Source organism: Entamoeba invadens (assembly GCF_000330505.1).
Source record: "Entamoeba invadens IP1 unplaced genomic scaffold scaff_1105074724573, whole genome shotgun sequence".
Taxonomy (NCBI): domain Eukaryota; phylum Evosea; order Mastigamoebida; family Endamoebidae; genus Entamoeba; species Entamoeba invadens.
In genome coordinates, this window is record NW_004191740.1 from 26,738 (window position 1) to 37,842 (window position 11,105).

At 28.8% G+C, this 11,105-nt stretch overlaps 4 protein-coding genes across 4 annotated transcripts; 1 reads left to right on the plus strand and 3 right to left on the minus strand.

Annotated features, from left to right (window-relative positions):
- Positions 1-3,109: 3,109 nt before the first annotated feature.
- Positions 3,110-3,836, minus strand: EIN_203080 (hypothetical protein; the record flags this gene model as incomplete). Its single annotated transcript, XM_004183708.1, has 2 exons — positions 3,110-3,569; positions 3,691-3,836. 2 exons carry the CDS (start codon positions 3,834-3,836, stop codon positions 3,110-3,112), a joined length of 606 nt encoding a protein of 201 aa, XP_004183756.1.
- Positions 3,837-4,884: 1,048 nt separating this feature from the next.
- On the plus strand, positions 4,885-5,346 carry EIN_203090 (caltractin, putative; the record flags this gene model as incomplete). The annotated part of the gene is made up of 1 exon (XM_004183709.1): positions 4,885-5,346. One exon carries the CDS (start codon positions 4,885-4,887, stop codon positions 5,344-5,346), a length of 462 nt encoding a protein of 153 aa, XP_004183757.1.
- Positions 5,347-8,857: 3,511 nt separating this feature from the next.
- Positions 8,858-10,063, minus strand: EIN_203100 (serine/threonine protein kinase HT1, putative; the record flags this gene model as incomplete). The annotated part of the gene is made up of 1 exon (XM_004183710.1): positions 8,858-10,063. One exon carries the CDS (start codon positions 10,061-10,063, stop codon positions 8,858-8,860), a length of 1,206 nt encoding a protein of 401 aa, XP_004183758.1.
- Positions 10,064-10,362: 299 nt separating this feature from the next.
- EIN_203110 (cysteine surface protein, putative) lies at positions 10,363-11,088 on the minus strand (the record flags this gene model as incomplete). Its single annotated transcript, XM_004183711.1, has 2 exons — positions 10,363-10,452; positions 10,474-11,088. Coding segments are annotated over 2 exons (705 nt in total), but the record flags the coding sequence as incomplete, so codon positions are not given.
- Positions 11,089-11,105: the final 17 nt, after the last annotated feature.

Below are 11,105 nucleotides of genomic sequence, written 5' to 3' on the forward strand. Positions count from 1 at the left end.
CAATTATTTATACCATATGATAAAATGAAAAAAAAAATAAAACGATAATTTAAATTTAACACAAAATTGTTTTTAAATAACTTTAAAATACAATTTTTAATATTTTTGTGTTGATATAATTGTACACCATAACCTTTCAATTATATAATTCGTGTGTAAATAAAACAACTCAATAATGCATTTGTATTTTTTTGTTTTCAATTCAATGAGTAATTATAATATTGACTCATTGTTATCGTGTTTTGAATGATCGTTTTCATTAATAAGATTATTTAAAGATAAGTTTTACTGTTTTTTGAAAGTAATATGGTTTACCTTATTCAAAAAATACAATGTTTGTTTTGTATTATTGCAAATAATAATAAAAATACTCAATACTACAATTTGATTGATTCATTGACAATTTATTTTAAAAGGGAAGTAAATGAACAAATCAAAACTTATGTAAATAATATATATTCGTGTATGTTTTGAAAAAAATATATCAATAGTAAAAATATGAAATTTTTTGTTAAAATCACTTAACTTATTTATAATAATTTTTGTTATTTGGGAGTATCTTCTGTTTTTAGAAGTATTATAATTAGTGAATATTGTTATTAAATTTAAATAACTTTGTAACGGAATATTTCACAAGCTTTTTACTTTTCAAACATTGTTTTTAAAAACTGGATTATAACACATTGTAATGATTATTTGAACACACAAAAAATTGTTTAAATCGTTAACTATAGTTTTAACAATTATTTAAAAACATTTTAACTCTAAAAAACTTTTTAAGTTTTTTGTTGACAATATGCTAAAACTAAAAATGAACTGACACGTATTAGAGATTGCCACGGAGTTATTTAAAAACTGGATCTTGGCCGACCCTGACAATTTTCATGTTTAGAATTTAATTATAGTTTAGTCTAATTTATAAAAATTATAATTAAAACTATAATTTCATTATTATAGTTTATAATAACATTGATATAAGTCTTAAAATTTTCAACTATTATTAAAACATTGGAATATAACACCAAACAATAACAAGTCATTTCTTACACCATTATAACCATTAGAAGTGTTAAAGTAACCACACATAAAATAGTTGCATTGTCTGTATTTTCCCATTTTTGACACATCTTTTGTTTATGTCATCACTCAAGGTATAACCATCATCAGATTGGGCAAACTCGCAGTTGGTATAATTGAAAGTTCCATCAACACATTTGGCGGCCCAAAATTCTTTTTCAGAAGTTTTTTTTTGCACATTTGATCGATTTTTATTTCTCCATCTTTACACGCCGATGATTGTACGCCACATGTCTTCTTTATATCATCGTATATATATCCACTTTTACACGACATAAACCCACATTTTTTCAATGTTATATCGACCGTTAATGAAAAATTTGATTCCCCACGACTCGCCGATACTTGTTAGTAGGCATTTAGTGTTTTCAACAATTTAAGTGGAGTCCTAACACTCTTTTTTATAACACATATTCTTTATATGGGTTACAAAGATACCCAGTTTTGCATTCCATAAAAGAGCAATTATTTGAGTCCAGCACATTATTAATACAATGTAATCCCCACATTTCACTGTCACTGTTTTGAGTACACTTAGAATTGTAGGTAATATTTTGTCTTCTTCTTATTCAACAATTTGACATAACTTCTTTTCATTGTTAGAAAAGTATTTATCAGCACATTTCGCAAAAACACATTGTTCATATTAAAATACTCATTTTCACACAGTCTTCCCCACACTTCCGGAGTGTTGTTTTCACGACATTTTATATCTTCTTTTAATTCCCCAGTCTCACACCAATTTTTTTTTACTTCTTAATGAACGCCTCTGCTACTTCCAAGAACGCATTGATTGATTGTTCGTCTCCATAGTAAAACTGTATATTCGTGTGCTCCATAGGTTGGTGCACTTTATACTCATTTGGCACCAAATCACTTTCATTCAACGGCAGAGTTGGTAAATATGATATGCCCATCTTAAATCCCATGTCCTTCACAACTGTTTCCAAGCCGTCATGAATATAATCGTCTTGAATAACAGCAGTTGGACTCTTTCCAAATTTTCTAAATGTCGAGTCTGGTAGTTCACTATATGTCGCAGAGATTGCATATTATTTTCTCACTAAAGTGATAAGTAAACAGTGAACATGCAGAGAAGCAAAAGTGGTCTGAAAAGACGACAATTTGATTTTTTTCTTGCATTCACTGTTGGGAAGTCTCGAGTGTTTTCAATCAAATGAAACTTCTGAATGTGTTTAAACTCAACTTCTTTGTTTTCTCCATAAAATTCAGAGCCAGGTTTATTATAGAAGTCTCCAAGGTCACCATCATAATACGAGTTACTTCTTGGAACTCTTCCAATATGTGTCACAGGATCTTCTATAAGTGCTCCAAATCCATTTCTAAGGACTTTCTCTGAACTTTCACTGATTCGAGCAACATTTGCTTTCTCATAGTTTGTTGATGGAGAAATAATTTTTATATAAAAAGTCTTCAGCATCAACAAAGCCGCCGCCACAACGTGGAAGAACTATAACTATTGTATCTGTGTTGGAATTAAATATCTCTCCACATTCAGCTGCATATGCCAAAAAGTCGGTCAATTGTTCGGATGAGAAACTCGAAACTTCTAAGAAGTTGTAACAAATATCAAAGAACACACGCTGCCCACATGCAAGAACACCGTCTAATGTATAATTAAATAAACCTTTACTTTTTACTGGAAGAGTATGCTTTTTAGTGGTAAAAAGAAGGTCTATTTTGGCATCAATTTGAGAAGACAGTTTATAGAATTCCTTTGAGTTTCTCATTAAAACTTTATATTCATTTTGGGAAATAATGTCTTGTTGATTTTCTGAATATGACACTTCATCATTTAAATGTGAATTTTTAGCATTTTGTTTTATTAATGGAGGTTCTAACAATAGAGGAACTTGTTTGTTATTTCTTTTTAATTTTCTTCCCATAAACTTGTTCATATTATTTTCAAATCTTACGTCCATTTTATCGTATAATTCGGGACTTATTATATCAATTTTTCCTTCTAAAATACCTTCTCTGTAATTTCTTTCACTTCTTCTTGTGTTTTCCTTTATTTTCCTTTCCAAAATTTACGAGCAAAAAGTTCGCTTTTACTAATAGCAGCACTTTCAGACCATATGTTCGACAATTTAGTACTCCATGTTGCGTTACTGCCATCCTCAAACTGGATAACAAAATCAGTATCTTCCACTTTAATAGGAACCGAGTAATAAGGGCAACCAGTAAATGAACGAATGAAGTAAGTCACAGCACCATGCACATTTTTGAGTAAAAAGTACTTATAAGCGTAGTCTGCAATAAACTTGATTGGGTCAATACCGTTAATTGAAATGACTGGGACATTAAACTTGTTGTACACAGTCTTTACTTTATCTGCTCCATAAATTTTGACTGGACTTGTGTTGAATATTTGGGCGGGGACACGCGCATAAACTTTCCCATTCTCAAATATGAAAGTCGCCATGTTAACAACATAGAAACTGCAGACCTTATGATCAAAATTGTTTGGACTGAGACTTAAATGGAGGTCTCTTGGTATTCCAATTATGTTGATCATTTTTCATAAAGAGGTCATGGAAGACAACATTTTCTCCTTGTTCGTCTAAATACTTTTTTATTACATCAGCATACAGGTTTATATCATGTTTTTGATAATAAGTGCTGTTTTCTGGAGGTTGTGGAGGTTGTTTGGCAATATCTCTGAAAGCATAAGCTTCAAGGTACTCATTAAATTTATTAAAGAATTCAACTGCTTTGTTTTTGGTTATAGTCTCCATTCGCATTTCGCCAATACCAGCAGCATATTCACAATACGTCTCCGAACACCGAAGAAATAATATTAATAAATGATATATGATTAAATTATAAGTGATTTTATGTATTTTTTGTATTTATCGACAGATTTAATGTTAAAAATACACTTCAGGTTTGTGAAAAGTTTGGTGTTTGGCTTGAAACGTACGCCAATGAAAATTTTAATAAATATACTCACAATTTAATAGCATTCATTGCTTTAAAGGTTAAAAGGATGTTGCTCAATGTATACAAACTGTCATTGATGACTTTAGTGAAAATATACAAAAACAAATTTTTGTATCTTTGATTTTATCGCCAACAAGATAATTAAGTATATAGATGATGGTTTAAAATATTGTTTGGAGGCTTCAGAAAATGTAAAAGAGTACGAAAGTAGTAAGGATGAATAAAAAGTTTTTAGTTTAAGTAATGTTAAAATAATTATTACCAATTATGCCAACAATGAAATTTTTTTCTGATATTACAATTATATTTAGATTTGATATAATTTACAAGTTTTAAATTAAAAATTATGAAGTATTATTTGTCAAATTCAATGTGTGTTCAATTTGACTATTTAATAATTTTTTATTCATGTATATTTTTTGGATATAATCGATCGATAAATAAAACAACGATATAATTATTAATATAACTGTTTTTGTAAATCAATAAATAAAATAACAAACTTATTTGATTACACATTTAAATTTACATTGATTGCATATATGTTATTTAAATCAAAAAATGCGTTTGTAAATTAAATAGACATAATTATAAAATTTAGTCTAAAATCAACGTTTTTTAAAATATTCGTTTTATTATAAATTAAAAATAACATTCAATACACCCATTTTGTGTTTGTATAAACAGTATAAATGAAAACACAATTTAATAAAACAAGAACAACTATTATAATTCATAATTATATTATTAACCAAATTATTTGGTTGTTTATTTAAAAATTACACATTGTGTAATATATCATAAACTATTATAAATACAGATGTGATAACTAATAATCATCAAATGAGTCTCGCTGAAGAGTTTGAAGAACTTGATACTGATCACAATGGTCTCATCAACTACAACGAGTTTTTAAATGCATTTAAAGATAACAAAGATGAAAAAGTTGATAATCAACACTTAAAAATGGTGTTTGACATGGCAAACATAGAAGAAAATGGGTTTTTGACCTCAAATGAGTTTGTCCATGTAATGACTAACCTTGATGAAGTTGAGGACAAATCCGATAGATCGTTATATACCCTTCTTTTCCATTTAATTGATGATGATAATAGTGGAACCCTTGAAATTAATGAATTGGCCAGATTCATGAGAGTCTTGAAAACTGAATTAAATGAAGAAGAATTGAAGACGGCTTTGTCGGCAATGGATAGTGATAGCGATGGTAAAGTCGATTTAGAAGATACACTCAAGTTTTTCTTGAGTGACAATCAACGAAATAAATTAATCTTCATTCATTTTTAATTATTATATCAACAAATTTTTACAATTTATTAAAATAAATTAAAATTTACATGTAAATATCCAAACGATATGATTATATTGTTTTAAATAATTTAAGCCAAACGTCATTGGAATTTATAAGTTAATTTATTATATCATTTTTATTTTAAAAAGGTATAACAGTTTTGAGCTTTATCTAATATTGAAATTGAGTCTGGTTATTTATTCATACTCCATAAATTTGGCATTTTATTTGTAAATTAGTTTATTTTCATTTTTTATAATCTACCATTTTAGAAGCTTCTTGTCAAGCCAACTTAATAAAAGCACATTAAATTTTATTTCAGTAAATACATTTTTTGAGTCTAACAAAAATTTTAAAGTAGTTATAAATCTTCATCTCTACAATGAACAAGTTTCATTTTAAAGAAGTAGTAAATGGATACTTGAGCATACATAAATATATTTAAAATGATCATTATCATATCTACACAAATCAAATCTCGTTTGATTTACTTATCTAACTGCCACAGGGATCAACAGAAATTTTGTTTGAAATCTTTTGTTTATTATGTTGATTTTTTTTAAAACATTGAATAATAATGCAATTTTAAATCCAAATTATTACACGTTAAAGTGACAAAAAATAATATTGACAATGTGTGAACAACAAAGGGACTGATCATGTAAAATAAATCAAAAATATGATAGACCACGTAATAAGTATCATTCACTTTTATACCGGGGTTTTCTATTGGAATTGTTGGTAATTACATAAAGCATAATTACATGTAAAACAATCACCATTTGGGGTATTCACACGAAGGAGCGTATTTCGAGATCTCATATAATGAAGCTAAAACTTATGTGCAAGAGCTTCTGATTGTGGTGCATTATATTCTGGTACACATTGGGGATATTCCGGTAATGTCATCAAACGCAACTATTTCCACGACTCAACGGGATTTGGGCAATTGGGTGGATGGTCTTATGTTATTGGATTTTACTTAGACGACGACCTATCGAAGCAAAGAGTCTACCAAAACGTCGTTTCGAATTTTGTCGGTTATGGTCTTGTACAGGGTTCTGGGAGGTCTAAAATTAATTATAATAACATATTCTATAAATGTAAGACGGGGTATTCGGGAAATTCTAGAAAATCGACAAGGTATGACACAACTCCAAATGTGTTTTATAATTTACTGGACACGATGGTGAACAATAGAGTGTATAGATACGCTTCTCCGTGGAAAGACCAATTTACTGAATGGGCGCTGTTACCAAAAACACCAGATGAATAAATGAAAGAAGAAAATTTACATTGGCTGTATATGGAGAACACAGAAATATATTGTAATGTATTATATAATAACACATGGGATTATGTATTTACTGATCAGTGTAATAAATATATGAAAAGGTGGGAGATGAACACTAACTCGAGTCAAGATCCAATGTTTTATGATGTTAACAACAACGATTTTAAAATGAAAAAAAAGGTAATTTACTAATATTATTGTTGGGAAGAAATGCCTTATGAAACTATCGGAATTAATAAACAAGACAATTCATATAATGTCTTGGCGGAGTTTTTAACTGTTATGTGTCTTGTTGTTTGCTCATTTTAAAATAAGTGAATTGTCATTTTTATGTTTAATAATAATGTTAATGTTAATATCAATACTACAAATGTAAATACAGATTTTCATCATTACAGTCATATTAATTAAGGATTGGAGGGTGTTATATTTGGTCGATTAAGAAAGTGGTTTTTTGGTCAAACAAAACTTAAAACTGATTTATAGAACTCGTTTTTTTGGTTTTATTCTATAGTTTTATTTTAAAAAAGCCCTCTCTTCATGGTTACTGCATTCAAAAGTTTTCGCTGTAATTAATTTAGCAAAATACAGAACATGTAAATTATAAAATATAGAACAAAGAAATTAATATATAAAACTAGAAGAACACTTTATTGACTTTTAAAACATCTAAACAGAAAGGATTGTTTATAAATTGTTTGTAAAATTTTATAACTCAATTCTATCAGAAAAATACCATCAAACAGCAGACCTGTAAACTTTAAGCCAATGTTGTTTTCAAAAAAGTGACACAAATAAATTACACTAATGGTGTTCTCTGTCATTTATCGTTTTATGACTTTTATCATTATTTTTATTTCGACAAATATTCACTTTCAAATGAATACAATGAATTAAAATTATTTAGCATTTCAACTAATACGACAACAAGCGCTTTAAAAGTCTCAAATAGATTTAAAAAAATTTACAGTCAAAGGCGTCTATTTGTCGTAAATCCAGCAGAAAAAAGTATCTATTTGTCGTAAATGAGTAAATTTTGTAGAAAATTCTATTTAATATTGAAATTTATTTTTTATAAAAAAATTAGTTTTTAATTCAACAAAAGTTACAAATTCGAGAACAAAATATTTAATTGTCGAACACCAAAATGATTGATCGGTTGTGCAACAATTAAGCAAGTTATAATTTCGATAAATAGCCGCCTTTGACTGTAGTCAAACCTCGACAATTATATATTTTTGATTAGTTTTTTGAACTTTTTTTGTAAATGCAAGCTAATCTAAAATTAGTTTATTCTACCAAAAATTAAAATAAATAAAACTGTAAATATTTGGCATTTTCGTTTTTAAAACACATTATAAAAACCCATTTTTAATGAATTTAAGATTATAAAATTTATATAATTATTCATGATATACAAATTCTATTGATGGTTAATAACTTCATTTTAAATAATTTGTTTTATTAACAAAAATACAACAACACAATCTGTTTGCAACCTGAACACTTATTTGTTTAATTTTTACTATGAAACATGTAATTTTTCATTTGGGAAATTGTTGAGATAATAACAACAGTCAAATACTTTTGAACCTATATAAGAAATTCAATTTATTTAAACATTTAAACAATAGCAAGAAAAAAATGCATTTTGATTTCAAAAATTGAAAGATTATTTTAAAGATCTAACAGAATTTAATTAAATGGACTTTTTACGTATTTTTCTCTGCAAATATTAATAACTACAGTAGCAGCATTTAGTAGGATGCTCGAGAAACGAGGATGTTGTCTTAAAATAGTTTTGAAAGGGTGTTTCCCAATTAAATAATTAAAAATGAAATTGAAAGTACTGTATTAAATGGTTGTTTTTAAAAATAATCAAAACAAAATCAAATTCTATTTAAAAATATAATAAAAGATATTGTTTTAAATGTGTTATGGTAAAAAAACAAAACAACTTTGTAAGTATATACTAAATAAAACATGCAACTAAATAAACGTAAAAAATTAATGTTCATCCGGAAATTGTGACATTCACATTGTTGTTCCTCTTAAAATCGCTGAATTACAAACACCAAAACTTGTTTTTCTATCAGGTTGTAATTATACATTATCATTTTTATGTCGTTAAAAGACTTACTTTAAACAAATTTTTAGTGTTTTTAAAATAACCAATTTTTGAATATCAAAAACATTAAAGAGTAAAAAGATAATTAAAAAGTGGTGTCAGTAAGAAAATTAACAATAGTTGTAGCATCGATTCTTTTACTCATATCTTGTGCCCAACACTTTTGAATGACATCGAAAAGTTCTTGAGGCATATTATCTTTCTTTTCAACTCGTTTACCGTTAATAACAAACTCTGCTATTTTCCATGGAAATCTGAACTGATGTTTTGTGTATGCCTGACACCACCCAATACATTCATACATAGTCACTCCAAATGAGTAAATATCTGCTGGTTTCTTATATTTGTCTTTTTTTAGTATTTCAGGTGCCATATAGACTGGAGTTCCAATACCTTTAGTGAAAGTCATATTAGTCATTAACATGTTGACATTTCTCGCACTTCCAAAATCAGTCAATTTTGCTATTACTTTGTCATCAATATTCAATGATATAACCAAAATGTTGTCTGGTTTGATGTCTCTGTGTAATATCCCATTCTCATGCAAATACAAAATTCCACGTGATGCATCTAACATTATTTTAACACGCATTTTCATGTTGATAGCATCAGTTTTCTTTCTCTTTTTAATCAAGTCTTGTAACGACCCGTACTCTGCATATTCAGTGACCATACAAAACTTAGTTGGTATAAACACTGCGCCATAAAAGTGGACGAAATACTCACATCGGAATTTGTCCAACATGGCTACTTCATTATCAAACTCTATCATTACATTATCGTCTTGTTCACCACTTATTTTCATTTTCTTAATTGCTACTGTATTACCTCTGAATGTTCCTTTATACACAACACCAAAGGAACCTTCCCCAATTTGACTTAATTCTTCAAGTTCTCTGTAATTTAGTTTTGTTGATTCTTCTGTGGTGACATTTACAGTAACACTTGTTGTGATTTGTTGTCCACTTGTAATATCAAGTGCAATAACTGCTATTTTATCATTAATATAACATGAACACAGTGGCGTGATAAAGATCTCAAACTCACATGCTTCACCTTTGTGGAGTGTAACAAGAGATGGTACACTTCGGATTGTGTAATAATCACACCCTTTCATTACACTAAGCTGCACTTTCATGTTGTGTTTTGATGTGTTTCCAATACATATCAAGTCTCTTGTTTCTTTGTCAACTGGAATAAATTCATCGTTTTCTAAATCAAATTTCAAAATTTCTTTGTTGGTACAAAGAGAATCACACAAAGGAATCATCAATATATTCGATCGCTTCATATTAAATATACACACATTTTTATTAACTTTGTGTTGAATACGCCTTTGATGTATTTTGAGTGCCAGATAAAAGATCATGAATACAATAAATATTATGATAAAAATTATGGCAATTGGTATTCCAATAACAACACCATATTTGGTATTAGACACACAACTCTCACCGTCATCCGATACTTTGTTACTCCCTTTACAAGCAGTGCACTTCGAGTTATATGCCGAAATACAATCCGATATCGTGTGATATTCAACACAACTTCCTTTCAATAGAACTTTCTCTGTTTTACACAATAAACACACTACACTATTTTCACATGTTGCACAACTCTCTTTACAATTAATACAACGCCCATTTTGTAAATAATAAGAATCATTACAAAGTACACACCCTTCGAGATTTGACTTCAAACAATTTGAGAGTGTTGTATTTGATGAACATAATTTGTTACACTTGCAATTTTGATGTAGCCATCTTTACACGACAAACACTCGTCTTTCTTCAAACACATATCACACGACTCGTCACACACATCACAATCTTTCTCTGCTTTGAAATACCCAACTTTACAAATAGCACACCGACCACCAGCAGGTAATGGCACTTCACACCTATTGGCCAATTCACCAAGTGTCTGACATTTCATAAATAAGTCTAGAAAATATCTACTATGACATGAAATGCAATATGTTGCATTGTAACAACTAAGACAGTCATTCGTGCATTTCTCACAACCGTTTTTGTTCAAAAAATACCCAAATGGACATCGCTGACACCCTTTGTTATTTCGTGTCGAACAGTCGACTTCTTCTTGTGATTTTGGTGAACTTTTCATGTTAATTACTGACATCTTTGTATCATTGACTTTATTGAGATCATCAAATTGTTCAGCACACACACCATCTTTCATGTTGAAGGCGTCTTGGCACTCAATACATTTTGTGGTATTAAGTGAGTAGTATTTGCAGTGCAACTCAACATCTGTTTTTGTGCAGAAGTCGTACTTGCCTTCAATGTTCTTAGTGTCAACTTGGTAATATCCGG